This window comes from Kwoniella mangroviensis (assembly GCF_000507465.2).
Source record: "Kwoniella mangroviensis CBS 8507 chromosome 1 map unlocalized Ctg02, whole genome shotgun sequence".
NCBI lineage: Eukaryota > Fungi > Basidiomycota > Tremellomycetes > Tremellales > Cryptococcaceae > Kwoniella > Kwoniella mangrovensis.
The window spans coordinates 670454-684237 of record NW_027062534.1 but is presented as its reverse complement, the minus strand read 5'-3'; the positions used below and the strand labels follow the sequence as shown (position 1 = coordinate 684237).

General features: G+C 45.9%; 6 protein-coding genes across 6 annotated transcripts; 4 read left to right on the top strand and 2 right to left on the bottom strand.

Moving 5' to 3' along the window:
* Positions 1-323: 323 nt before the first annotated feature.
* I203_105348 (uncharacterized protein) lies at positions 324-2154 on the top strand (the record flags this gene model as incomplete). The annotated part of the gene is made up of 7 exons (XM_019144513.1): positions 324-351; positions 422-501; positions 576-883; positions 942-1022; positions 1082-1834; positions 1898-1957; positions 2028-2154. The coding sequence occupies 7 exons, from the start codon at positions 324-326 to the stop codon at positions 2152-2154; spliced, it is 1437 nt and encodes a 478-aa protein (XP_019005848.1).
* A 1954-nt stretch (positions 2155-4108) lies between these two features.
* On the top strand, positions 4109-4354 carry I203_105347 (uncharacterized protein; the record flags this gene model as incomplete). Its single annotated transcript, XM_019144512.2, has 1 exon — positions 4109-4354. One exon carries the CDS (start codon positions 4109-4111, stop codon positions 4352-4354), a length of 246 nt encoding a protein of 81 aa, XP_019005847.2.
* A 1076-nt stretch (positions 4355-5430) lies between these two features.
* I203_105346 (uncharacterized protein) lies at positions 5431-6250 on the bottom strand (the record flags this gene model as incomplete). The annotated part of the gene is made up of 4 exons (XM_019144511.1): positions 5431-5664; positions 5737-5846; positions 5905-6010; positions 6068-6250. 4 exons carry the CDS (start codon positions 6248-6250, stop codon positions 5431-5433), a joined length of 633 nt encoding a protein of 210 aa, XP_019005846.1.
* Positions 6251-6514: 264 nt separating this feature from the next.
* Positions 6515-9163, top strand: I203_105345 (uncharacterized protein; the record flags this gene model as incomplete). The annotated part of the gene is made up of 13 exons (XM_019144510.2): positions 6515-6539; positions 6599-6627; positions 6747-6859; positions 6921-7180; positions 7233-7249; positions 7310-7321; positions 7379-7396; positions 7461-7652; positions 7712-7879; positions 7938-7991; positions 8043-8740; positions 8793-8941; positions 9021-9163. The coding sequence occupies 13 exons, from the start codon at positions 6515-6517 to the stop codon at positions 9161-9163; spliced, it is 1878 nt and encodes a 625-aa protein (XP_019005845.2).
* Positions 9164-9305: 142 nt separating this feature from the next.
* I203_105344 (uncharacterized protein) lies at positions 9306-11244 on the bottom strand (the record flags this gene model as incomplete). The annotated part of the gene is made up of 8 exons (XM_019144509.1): positions 9306-9371; positions 9435-9686; positions 9759-10062; positions 10136-10385; positions 10440-10532; positions 10610-10709; positions 10768-11034; positions 11113-11244. 8 exons carry the CDS (start codon positions 11242-11244, stop codon positions 9306-9308), a joined length of 1464 nt encoding a protein of 487 aa, XP_019005844.1.
* Positions 11245-12086: 842 nt separating this feature from the next.
* I203_105343 (uncharacterized protein) lies at positions 12087-13684 on the top strand (the record flags this gene model as incomplete). The annotated part of the gene is made up of 9 exons (XM_019144508.1): positions 12087-12109; positions 12169-12250; positions 12317-12457; positions 12517-12605; positions 12668-12764; positions 12833-12990; positions 13045-13198; positions 13264-13374; positions 13439-13684. The coding sequence occupies 9 exons, from the start codon at positions 12087-12089 to the stop codon at positions 13682-13684; spliced, it is 1101 nt and encodes a 366-aa protein (XP_019005843.1).
* Positions 13685-13784: the final 100 nt, after the last annotated feature.

Sequence of the window (13784 nt, the reverse complement as noted above, 5' to 3'; positions counted from 1 at the left end):
TCGATAATTCCTGCAACCTTATGAGTGTGAAAGCCCAATGCTGAGGGGGAGGTCTATGGATGAATGATCAATTGATCAATTGATTGTTGAATGGGTGAATGTAATCTTGGTGAAATCGAGGTAGGACGGAAAAAATCCTCGTTAAACAGTACACGAGAATAGGCATGCGGGTGGCAAAGTGGGGACAATGGCGTGCCTACTTTGCTCAAGGGAATGAAGTGAGGTGGAGGCGTGATCGCTGCGTCACCGTGATTTCCATAGAATGATAGATACTTCAACCTCGTCTCTACGACTCTTCTTGTCTTTCTCTAGAACGATAGACTATGCCAGGGCTCAGACCAACACAGCAAGGTGAGCTCTGAATCGCTGACCTATAAGAAGACCCGTTCAGCTGACGACATCTTATGTGGCGCTCTACCAGATATCGATCAGTTCGTTGCCATCACTCAAGCAAGTCCTGAAGACGCTGTTCACTTCCTAGAATCTGGTACTACTTTAGAGGTAAGTCGGTTCATCAATCTGCTTCGATTAGTGTCCGGTCAAAATCTCAGAATGCTGGCTGACGGCAATTCAAGGGAGCGATAGAAGATTTCTTTGCCGCTCAAACAGCTTCAGAACCTCTTAACCCACATCAGCAAGACGAAGAAGACGCCGAACTGGCTTTAGGTTCACCCAGTATGTCCGACGATAATTCCAACAACGCCCCTGCTCCCACTGGTGGACCAAGAACGCTGGGCGGCGCAGCTGCATCTGAACCATTACCTGCAGGATGGGGTCAGCCTGAAAGGTCAAGGTTCGGGAGGATCGGGGAGAGTAGGGACGAGGAGGAGGAACCTAGAGGTGGAGATGATCCCGAAGAGTTGTATGCGGGTGGAGGCAGAAGGTGGGTTAGCTTGGCTTCAAGACTTCTTGTAAGGTCGAAAGCTAATATTGCAGTCCAGTGGCTTAGCCGTTCAAAATCCTGATGATCAAAGAGGGAGTGGTAACTCTCTGGTAGATAATATCCTTCGTATGGCTAGCCAGTAAGCTCACCTTGCTAGCTTGCGCTGCGAACATTGAGCTTACTTGTTCGTGATTTTAGAAATGGTCCCAGATCTCCTCCAGCTGGCGGAGCACCCAAACCCCCTTCAGCATTTAGAGGTTCAGGTCACACTCTCGGTTCAGACGAGGCCCCTTCAACCGAAGTTCCAGCGACCGGTTCGGCTCCCTCTGGTTCTACACCTGTGCCATCTATCCCTGGCGTTGCGGGAGTAACTCCCTCTATGATGGATAATCTTCTCGCCGGTATGTTCGGTAGAGGTGCAGGCGCTGGAGGTAACGGTCCACCCACCTCGGTAGAAGATGAAGAGGATGACGACGACGATGATGATGAGAACGTCCAAACTCGACGATTGACATTTTGGAGAAATGGGTTTTCGATCGAAGATGGACCTTTACTCTCATACGATGATCCTCAAAACCAAGCTTTACTTCAAGCTATCGAATCTGGACGAGCACCACCCAGCGTATTTGGAGTAAAGTTCAATCAGAGATTGAATGTGGAAGTCGCACAAAGGAGAAGGGAAGAGTATCAACCTCCACCTAAGAAACCTATGAAAGCTTTCGGTGGATCTGGAAACAGATTAGGTTCGCCTGCTCCCGAAGTAGCAACTGCTTCATCATCTAGCATGCCTGGTGGTTTACCTCAGGGTATCTTAGCTGGTGGTTCTGGTACATCGACTCCAGGTGCTTCCAACACGACTAGCAGCGCAGCGCCCACTAGTCAAAATAAGTTTGAAGTGGATGAAAGTAAACCTACTACTAGTATACAGCTTCGATTGGGTGACGGAACAAGGTGAGTCATCAATCGGCTGTATTATCGAAATGGCTCATGAATACTAACATATGCGAATGACAGGATGGTTGCGAAAGTCAACCTTACTCACACAGTTGGTGATCTCCGAAATTACGTTTCAGCGTGAGTATCCGGCTGTCAACCGTATGAGACCATTGCGAAACAAATTTGCTAATGACAAGTTCCCCAATAGTGCTAGACCGGATAGTCGAAGCTATGTCCTCCAAACGACATTCCCCAGTAAAGAATTATCTGATCCAAGTGAAACCATCGAAGCTGCCAAATTGCAAAATGCGGTTGTCGTACAAAGATTCACATAAGTAGAATTGCCAAAATCAGAGATATGAGGTTTTCATAAGCGAAAGTGATAATGAACAGTGAGAAGCGATGCGATGATATGGTATGATATGCATCATTTGTACATGTTTACTTGGATATTAAGGATGTTTCTTCCAACCTTTGTTCCATGATATTTCCAGAGAACCTTTCACCGCTCTGCCCGAACAACTACGTCCTATCTTCTGAATCTTCATTGCCCTCCAAAAATTACATTACGCCTACCCTCTTCGTAATTTTACACAACCCAGACAACCATACATCGACAAAGCATGTCTTCTACCGAAGCCCAATCCTCCCGGACGCTTGATACGTCAGAATCAAGCACGAGCTCCGAAATTTGCCTTTCGAAATCCCCCCTTGGTCCTAAGCCCACAGGACTTATGACCGAAAACCAGCTGAGAACACAGAAGTTGATACTCAGGCAGGACAGGAAGAAGCGATAGACGAGGCAGGCATACTGGCGAACTCCGATTTATACCTTAGCAGTCAGGCATCCGAGACTGAAAGTGTTGAAAGCAATTCTAACCAGCAAGATGTAAGTGCGTACAGAAAATATCTCAAATCAGAATTCACCTTTTTGGCAACTTGCACAGCCCGCCCGCCACCCTTCAATGGCACGAAGGGAAAGGGTAGAATCCACTTTACGGGGATAGGTTCAGGTTGATTGGATCGTAGATTGATGTAAGGCATTCGTCAAGTCTCGTAGAGGATGGCTTCTATGCAGTCTCTTGACCACTTGAGGTATCATTATCATGGAGGGTTAGTATAACGAGCTTCCATCACACAGTGTGCTGTGTCCACCTGTATAGCATCAACGGAGAATTGGGTTTGACTCATTTGCGAGATTGCTTTCATTTAGCTATCACTGGTACATACATGAGCTGGTACCATGACAAGAACACTTCTCTGCGTAGGTCTGAACTACCCTGACGTCACGGATTCCACCTCAGAATATTGTGAATTACCTTTGTTCTGCGAGGTTGTCTGGCAATCTCGGTCACCCAATCGAGAAAAGTCTTCTCTCAACTTGGGTGGCCCATGGTTGAATCTGGGGTACAATACCCGCGATCAGCCTCTTGATAGCCCACTTACTTTACCATACCTTCCGTTGAACCTGATTTGACCAGAGAGCTATACTACACAAAGTTCAGTCATTCGATCATGATCCGCCCATACACCATCACTACTCCCAGTGAAGCCTCTCATGGTCAATCCTCCTCTCGGTCAAGTTCCGGTGGGAGCAGAAGAAGGTCAAGCAATTCTTCTATAACACCCTGCCATCTGTACCTGTACCAAACATTCGATAGTCAGGATAATTGTGGCACGGAAATTGAAGAGGTAAGCTATGACACTCATGGTCCTATAATCATCCATGGAAGGCAAAATCCAGGTACGACTTGCTCTGGGAAGGCAGAAAAAGCAGATGATGATCAACAGAATCCTGAGCCTTCGAAGTAGGAGGACTTCTCCACTATTACTCCCTAGTAGTATGCGAGTCGGGGTTGCAGGAAGAACGGCGTGCGAGGTATACATGGACCTTAACGCTTCAAGCCTTTGCCACTAAACACCGTCATTGAAATGATGCACTGCTTTTCTGTTCACAAACTTCGCTTATAGCGTACTGATGTGCGTTTCGAAGGCCGGTATCGCAGAGCAGAAAGGAGGGTCAACAGGCCAAAGTATTGGCTCAAAAACGGATTACACCATAAGAGAGAGTTTGATAGCAGTGCTTTAGGACACACACGTTCATCTGAGCTAGACGAGCTATTGATATCCCATATGACTGACTCGATATGCGATCTATGAATTAGCTGAGTCCTTGAACATTGTTCATCTTGATGTATATAAGGCTGTAAACAGCATCATATCAGATGCCGTCTCATTGTCCTTGTGTATCGTTCCAACCTAAACCAGATCCAATAGCACAGGGCGAACATGTCATCCACTAACACCTCTGCATCTACTCATGCTCAAGCGAGCTCGACCTTGGGCTATAGTATTTCTTCGAGTGACGAAAGCTCGGTATCTCGGTCAGGTGCTAGTACTGGATCAGCCAGAAACAAGAGGAAATTCGATCATTACCAGACACGAGGCGGGCAGCACGATTCAGGTTTCGCTTCGGAGGCTGAAGATCAAGGTGATGCTGCCGAGGCACAAGGCGTGGGAAAGAGGCATAATTGATGCCTTAGGACGATGACGATGTTTGATAGCTTGCGATGTGCTGCGCTGAACTATAAGATGAGTATGGACTGGTCAAAAGAGATCCCCGTGATCAGAATTGGTGTTGATGTCGAGGAACTCGGACGTATGCGTATCTGGAAATCCGATCGTAGTTAGCCTTGTACCATATCATAGTCATGAATGATATTGATGACTCCGATTACGACGGAGGAGACTAGTATACAGTACAAATATCCTTTGATGATCTTTTATTCTTCTTCTTTCCGTTCCGGGTCCAGGCTGCCATGTCAGCTTCTCACACCACGAATTTTTCCGCCGTATCAGCTGTGGAATGTCAGCTTGACGTATGATATAAGTTGGGTGGCCAGTCCGGAGGTCTCGATGATTCATATCGCTAAATTATTACATAAATCAGATCACAAGTCATGTGGAGCTTTGACACCATGCCGAGCTCAGCCTCCTCATCGATGGCAGGTGAAAGGGCGATGGATTCCGACTCGCAACGCCCATCTAACCCTTGTGTGGAAGCAGGAAACAACAACGCTACAGTCCACCGTAGTCAATCAGTCCAAGCTATTCGAGGATCAACAGCACTACTTGAAGATCCATTCAAAGCATTCTCCAGTCTTCAGAGCAGAGGAAACCGAATTATTGGCAGGAAGAGGAGCTGGGACGAGTATTATACATCACTGGAAGTCAGATCCCAAAATGAACGGGACAATACACTTGAGAAAGGGTCAGCAAGAATGGTGCGATATACCATCGAAAGACCAGAATTCTGCGATGTAAGCTTTGGCGGAACGTCTAAGACATGTCAGGACAGATACGATCAGCACTTTGAGCTGACACGATGACGTCGTAGTCAGATGATACCACAGTGCTCCAGACTCATGTAGTGGTCTTGGGGGTCCTGATTATGACAGTCCAATACCCCAAAGACAGCTACATGCATGGTATCCTTCTGAGGAACATATTTTCACAGCTCCTTTCGAGCGTCTTTGATGAGAAGCGCCTTTTGCCATTACTTTCGTCTAACCTGAGGCCGTAGTATCGGGCGCTCTTTGCCTAAGAAAAAATTATGCGAGAGGGATCCCAGCGCTTCCTTTGCTCCCTTGGTATACACCCGACAGGCCATTATAGTCCTGCTTGATCTTCTTCACCCTTTCCTCCGTCTGTTGCTTCTCGTCTCCTTCTAGGTCAGCCACCAGATCAGCTACAGATCGAGCTGTCCAGAATGCGTTTGACTTGTTGTACAATGGTCTCTTTGCAAAGTCTTCTGAGGGCTCGCCAGCAGTGGGTACTTTGAAGACCTAGACATCAGCAGTAAGATGGTCACGAGATGAGCGAACTACTCATGGTGCCTTTTCTGGACCAAAACTCACTTCTTCTACAATCCTTATATCATGAGGTATATTGAAGGCGTCCCTTGTATCTTCATACGTGAACAGGAAATAATGGTTATCGAACCCTGACCATGTTATGCCGGACAGACCTAAGGATCAAACCATGTCAGTTCCTTGCAGTCTTAAAGGCAATCGCAATTGACTCACACAACGAGCATGGTTCGTGAGTCGCAAAGAAGATGCACTCGCTTGGTGGAGGTCTTTGATCAGCTGGAAGAGCGTAGAAGTGTTGTATGCAGTTAATTTCACCGTGCTGTAGTCATGAAAAACCAATCAGCACAATGACTAGCCTCAGGATATGTAGACTTACCAGTAAGGGACTGGATGTTTCATGATTGGAAGCGATCACGACCACACTCAAATCTGACTTCCTAAAAATAGCCGCACCAAATACCTTTGAACCCGATGCCACTCCTTTGGCTGTCAAAGGAATGATTTTCTCCGATGTGGTGGTCAGAAAGGCATCAAGGAGTTGAGAGGACGCCCAGGTCATTGTATCCGCTTGATCAATCGATGTATGAAGTATAGATGCGAGTTGGATGTCTGAAATCAATCTCAACATTCGATCCTGTATGGAAAGATAAGCAATTGAACCACAAAGTGGAGGGTCAAGAACCGATGTTAGCGGAGATGATAAACAAAGCCGACGCTTTTACCGGATCTCCGGCCGCATTGTTTGCTTTCTCGGTCCTCCATATTAAGCTTCCTCTCAATTTTCAACTTGGAGTCATCGTCACCAACAGGAGATCTCTGAGCGATGAGCGGACGCAAAGCCTACACATGTGAGTCGAGCCATGGGCTCTTGAAAGGGGGACGGCTTATGCTGATCTACGTCATCTAGGTGTCCAATGTCGATTAAAGAAAATAAAGGTGAATATCGGATCGGCTGCTTGACAGCTACAATCAGCGTATGCATCTTCAAGCAACCAACGCTGTACTGGGGCTGCAACTGGTGATGTTGAGCTAAACCTGACATACATGCATTTAAGTGTGATAGGCATCGATTCTGTGGTCAATGCAAGAAGAGGGGAGAAATATGTGAATGGCCTGCAAACGGTGTTCCGCTAGAGAATGAAGGCAGCATACCGCGCTCATCTGCATCGTAAGCTCAACAACATATCTGCATCGACACCGTATATTGACTTGATCTGTCACATGTTCAGGCCTACAAGAGCGCCTGTAGTACCGAGACGCGCCCGTCATCAGTCAAGCGGGTCCACGCCGCCCACAGTCGACGTCCCTCACACCGTTGCCCATGCTGAACAGCTTGATCACTCGATTCTCAATGATCCTCGTGGTGAGCCAGTAGGATGGGGATTCGGCTCAAGTAAGACCCCAAGGCGGGCTTTTCCCTTTGACAGTGCGGGTAGTAGAACAGATTATATGGTAACGGCGGATCTGATGAGATCTCTGCCCAGTAGAGGTGAGTTACCAATGAATGATTGTGCTTCAACTTATCAGGTGTTGATTCACAGCTGAATCGGATACGCTGGTGAGCTTTATCTATGATTCAGCTATACATGGTCATCACTGATGCCCTGAACCTCAACAGCTACGTGTATATGTGAGTGTAGAATGAGATCACCTTGAATAACCATGCTGAGACTTTATGGAATTCAAGCTTGAGCGTGTAGAATGGGTGAGCTAGGGGCTAGGGATCTTTCATCATGTATCGCATGGTCAGCTAATTCAATGGACTTAAGATCCACCATCCATTACATCTGCCCACTTTCCTTGCGCAGTACAATCGGTTCTGGAACATGAATATCGCTCGCCGGTGTGAAACAGTGCACGCTCGATGGTTGGCATTACTATACATAGCCCTATGCCTTGGGGATCACTTTAGTGATGATGAATTGACCACCGACCCCACGCTCGAAACAAGATTGGTAACAGTGCGTGTCATTAACACACCTTGTTTAGCGTGCTCAATCGTCTGCTGACCAGCCAGTAGGCATGCGAAGACACACTCGCATACTCTGACTTCCTGAATCAGCCTTCAACGGAGACTATACAAACGATCATTTGTCTGAATATATACCTTAATAACAAGAATAGAGTGACAGCTGCCAAGAGCCTGCTAGGGACTGCTATTAAGATGGCCATTTGTATGGGATTGTCGGTGAGTGAACCGTTCCAGCTGTTCAGGGGAGGCTATGGGTCTGAATATCGCGTTCCAGCGCATTCCTGACGAAGGGCGGACATCTAATGAACAGGATCTGATAGACAGGGAGGTGAGTTGCATACTTGTGCTTCCATGTACTGTTCTCATTGGCTCTATCCAGATCGGAAGGAGATTATGGTGGTCACTAGTGTGTCAAGATGCGTATACGGCTTCGAATAGTGGATTCTCCTACTCGATCAACTTGACCCATTCTTCTACTGGTTATTTCGCCAATGTCGAAGATGAAGATATCCGTTCGGGCTCGCATTACCATTCCCGCCCCATGTCCGAAATTACAGTATCGACATACCACCTGTGCAAAATAAACTTTGCACTAACAGTTCGAAGCTTCATTGATGCGGTTAACGCGAACTTCCCCGACGCTTCTTATGAAGAAATTATGAGATTAGATGCCCAGTTCAGATCTGTTTACAATGCTCTACCAGTACCCTTCCGACCTGATCTTCCACAAGCTTTCGAACTCTCTTTTGCCGGTTCAAGAAGGTACTTGGTCGAACAAAGGATATTTATGGGTATCACCTTACACAATCGAGTCATGAGATTACATCGATCGTATATGGTCAGAGGGTACGACGATGATCGGTATGCGTATTCTACCAAAGTATGCCTTGAATCAGCATATGCTACTCTGGAACTGGTCAAGCAAAGTCCGCAGACGTTATGCAGATGGTGGGTAGTGATGGTACATGTGTGGACGAGCGGTTTGATCATTTCTGCCGACTTGGTGAAAGGTGTATCCGATGTCGATATCAGACGGAAACAGCGAGATGGGGTCAGAATGGCAATCTCTCTGCTTGAGTCAGTGCTCAATTATCGGTAACGGTTTGTTATAGCTAATTCAAACATCCAGACCTATATCTCGGACGAGTCCTGTCGCTTCACGGGGAGTGAAGGTTCTAAAAGCTCTTCTAGACACGGATGATGCTCAGCTCCAACCTCGGAAGCGGAAGAGGGTTGACGAACAGCCTTCGAATACTGCTCCAGTGCATAACGCCATCTGTGAGTGTCGCTTTATGAAGGGGGGTTCCTGTGAGTATGGCAAAAAAAAAAACACTGACGTTCGATGTATGATGTTCAGCTTCCATGACTGATCTCGAACAATTGCTGCGGGATGTCACATCTTCTGACCCGACGACCACATATACCGCACCGACTGATGATATTGTGAATGAACAAACTTTGGAATTCTGGCAGTCCCTTTTTCAGATGAATCAGTGGTAAGGATCGAGACAAACATGTTATCCATTTCTCATTTTACCTTATATTGTATACTAAAAATATATGTCATGTAATCTGTACCATTTGTCACCCACTACTGCGAGATTAGACAATGTTGTCAAATTGATACACCGACTGAACTGATCTACTTATCTTCTTCGTAATACTTGTTGTCCCCGGCTCTGGTCCCGTGTTCAAGCTGTTGCACTCCCTATGTCCCATGCAATTCGTCAGCTTCACATAGAATTGATGGTCATTATTTTTCGGAACTTACGAGATTAGATGTCTCTGTCTCTTGATGGAGATTCCTTCGATCGTCCCAAGCATATAGAGCTTTCCAGACAAGCATCACTACACCACCGGCAATGGCACAAGCTCCACAGATGATCAAACCATGCTTGTACCTTGGCGCGTCTTTAGGTTTGAACACGTTACTTCCCGCAAACCCAGCCATCTGAATGAAAGCGACGTAAGCGGCCAGAGCAATAGGTCTCTTTCGCTCTTCGAATCGGCTACTCAACCAGGACTACATGGTATTTGCATTTCATTTCATCAGCTTCCGTACGCTCAATTGGACTCGATATTGAATGATACTCACAGCATTGATAGCTTGACCACAGCCCATTGTTCCCGCAGTCATTAGATATCCTCCATAAAGTACTCGCTTGCCCACTCCATCTGGAGCCAGAGCGAGCCAAAGACATCCGGCGCAAGACAAGGCCATAGCTACGAAGATGTGTATCCCTCTCTCTTTGGTACGATCACTGCTCCAAGCTAAACTAACTGAGAAGACCAAACCGATAGCAGAAGCAGGTGCGGCCATACCATTTGCGGTAAATCCTGCGTAGCCCAGAGACTTGATCACTGAGGGTCCATAGGTATTGATAGGTGTTAAGATGACTCTGTCAAGGCAAAGAAACATTGATTAGTTACATGATGAATGGTCATTACGAAAAAGGATGGACATGAACTCACGAGGAGAGAAAAGCAGCAATGCAATGTCCATATAATCGCCAATCGAGGAAGGTATCCTTGATATCAACAAATTTGACCCTCTCTCCATGAACAATAGCTTTCTTCGGATCATCAGCTAGCAACCTAGCGGAAAGGACTTCTGCATCCCTTCGATTGAGAATGGGGAAACCCAAAGATTTTCCACCTTCTGTCGGGGTGGCGGGAAGGTAAAAGACCGCGAGAATCGCGACGAACATCGTCATTGCTCCCTCTGATAAGACAAAATCAGCGGAGGCCCAATGATGGAAGACAATCTTTTACATACCAATCAAGAAAAGCCATTGCCAACCGTGCCACCCATGTTTGTGGTTGAGACCCTTTAAGATACCTAGTGCCAGAGGTCCAGATACCATACCGGCTATTAAGTTGAGATGAGTCAGTAATCTCGAAGATCAATCGTACGAGTCGAGTTGGTGTGGCTACACTGTGACTTACCAACACTGTTTGCAGCCCAGAAAATGGCTAGTCTTAAACTCAATTCGCCGTTCTGGTAAAATCGGGTGATGTACCATGCCATACCGGGAATGAAACCAGCCTACGACACATCATCAGCCAATGATCTTCGGAGCGAAAGTTCGGAATGTCGAACACACCTCTCCAGAAGCGATTAAAAATCTCGTAGCGTAGAAACCCCCTTTGTTTTTCAAGAATGCTTGACAAAGAGTGAGTAGACCCCAAATGAAGATGATGACCGGGACCCATCGATGAGGACCGATAGCCTTAGCTATGATGTTACTTGGCAGTTCAAACAAGACGAAGCCCAATGTGAAAAGAGTTTGACCAATATTGACATTTGCAGTGGTGATGTGGATATCTTTGAGGATGGTATCGGTCTGAGCGTTTCCTAAATTGGTTCGATCCTACGAGTACATGTAGAGATCTCTCGTAAGCCCAGTCTCCACCCATGCGCCGCTGGCGTGGTGATGGACATGACTTACAAATTGAAGCATGAGAAAACATAATACGATAAATGGCAATACCAGGAAATCGACTTTCCGGACAGCCCGCTTCTCTTCTTCAGGGGTGTAATCCGCATAATATTGTGGATGATCGACAACGAGATCGGACATTTTGTGCGATAGATCGTTTCTATAGGAATATGAGTGTGTGTGTGTGTATGTGTGTGTATTCTTAAGGGAGTTCAGCGATATTTGAGGGTTCCTGATAATGACTTTCGAGTCTTTCGAGATCGCCTTGAATGGAAGAACTCTGATATCTCAGACATTCGAGAGGGAATGTCGACTATTTATATACCTTTTCTTCATGATTCATCTCGTCTTGCATCACTTTGCGTTATCAGTGAAATATTGGAGATATCCTTCCTGATTCTTTCGATTCTCCTCCGACCTGCAACTCGATATGGTGAGATAAGCTGTTACTCTACTTGCTTTGCTCGAACGAAGTGGAAAAGTCAAAAGAGTAAAGCGCGCGCTCACGCCATAATTTTGTTATCTCTATCGATTCATCTCAAATTCCCATCATGGAGTTCCGGACCTACCCTGCACCATAATGACCCGGAGTCACGGAGTACCGATATGATACTTCCATCCCTTGCCAGTCCTTCCATCTCATGCCTTATTCCTTCACGCCTATGACCACGATTTTGCAACCAAGGTAGATAACGTGCTTTGCGATAATTCGGTACTCCGTCACCACGCAAAGAATCGTCATCTAACTCCGAGACTTGGATATTTGGATTGGTTATCTGGGTGAGATATCGTTACAAGCGTGAGGGACATCGGGTAGACGATACGAAAGACCTTGATACAGGTTTTTCGGGCCTCTCATAGCGAGACATGAGCTTGAAAATGGTATATAATGAAATGTACATTTGCAAGATGACTGACAAATGACAACATCTCTTCCTCCAAAACCTTGCAAGAAATTCTAATAAGAGCACGAAAGTACAAAAATGGATCAAAATATCATTAGAAGGTAAGTGCTTGCGTACTTCGCTGGCCCAGACATCGGCTGATTCATCCTGGTGTCATCAGACGTGGTGTTGGTACGAGAGGTATTGATGAGAAAACCGTCTTAGACGGATACACCGTCATCGCCCCATTAACAGGGAAGAAGGTATGTCTTCAATACTATCTACATCCCTCTTGGCGGTACTTAAGCTGATTCTATTCTTGGATACAGGTGTACTTGATCAACAATGCAGGTGAAACTGTTCATACTTGGGACTTACCCTACCGAGTAGGAAGATACGCAAGATTACTACCGAATGGTAATTTGGTTGTCGGAATGAAAGACCCAGAAGCATCTGCTCCATTTCCTTTCGTAAGTCATGACCATCATCCAGTCTGACCTTATCGTTGATGCTGACATTACATTGACAGTTCAACAAATACGGTGGAGGGATTTATATGGAACTTACACCTGAGGGTAAGGTAGTTCATGAGCTACGTGATCCTTTAGGGCACCACGAGTGAGTAACACTTGTCATTTGCTATGGAGATGCATCATTCATGTGAATCCTTATATTTACAGTTGCTTTTACGATGGGTGCGGACACTTCTTCTACGCTGGTCTTGAAGCTTTGACTCCCGAACAACAAGCTGCTCTACCAGGTGGTGTGGAAGGTACCGTGGGTACAGCCTGTCACTTCTCAATGTCTGGACCGTTTACTGATTCACGCTCGTTGTTCTGGTATAGGAAGCACCTGATGGAAAAGTATATGCCGATACGATAAGAGAAGTGAAAGATGGGAAATTGGTTTGGGAATGGAAAGTTTCAGAACATCTGGATCCTAAGATCTTCCCCCTTCAGGCTCATTATCCGAGAGAACACTGGCCTTTGATCAACGGTATATAGTGAGTCTTCTTTTCACCTCATCATCAGCAATAAACTCTGACCAGTTCGGATAGTCCATTGAAAGACGGGAACATCTTGGCTTCATGTCGGAGTGTATCAGCCGTGATAATCATCGAAAAGTCAACTGGTAATATCATCTGGCATTTGGATTCCACAGTCGTCGCTCAGCAGCACAATGCTAATGAATTGCCCAATGGGAACATCTTGGTAAGTCATCTAGCAATTGAAAGACTTATTCATATCACGCCGCTGATGGCATTTGCTTGACTTAGATCTTTGATAATGGTGCATTCAGACACAGAGAATCTTTCCAATGGTCGCGAGGTTTGGAAATTGACAGAAAGACAAAAGAGATTGTCTGGCAATGGCATGCTTCACCAAAGGTAAGTCCGTAATCATGATATGAATTTAATTGTAGATTTGCTGATATTCATTTCGTCGATATAGGAAACTTTCTTCACACCATTCATGGGATCAGCACAAAGATTACCAAATGGTAATACGCTCTTGTGTGAATCAGCTTTCGGGAGGGTAATCGAAATCAACACATCAAACGAGATCTGCTGGGAATATGTCTGTCCTCACTTCGCAATTTATCCTGAACCTGAAGCAGCTGGATTCTACCCTGTCGAGAGTAATGCTCTGTTCAGAGCGTACAAGTATAGTAAAGATCAGATCCCATGGTTGAACTGAGCCGATAAATCATAGGCGTTAGCTGCTCCATGAATATGTAGTACCATATGGATACATCTACAGATATGAGTAGCTGAGTACATCCTTTAGGAGACATAAA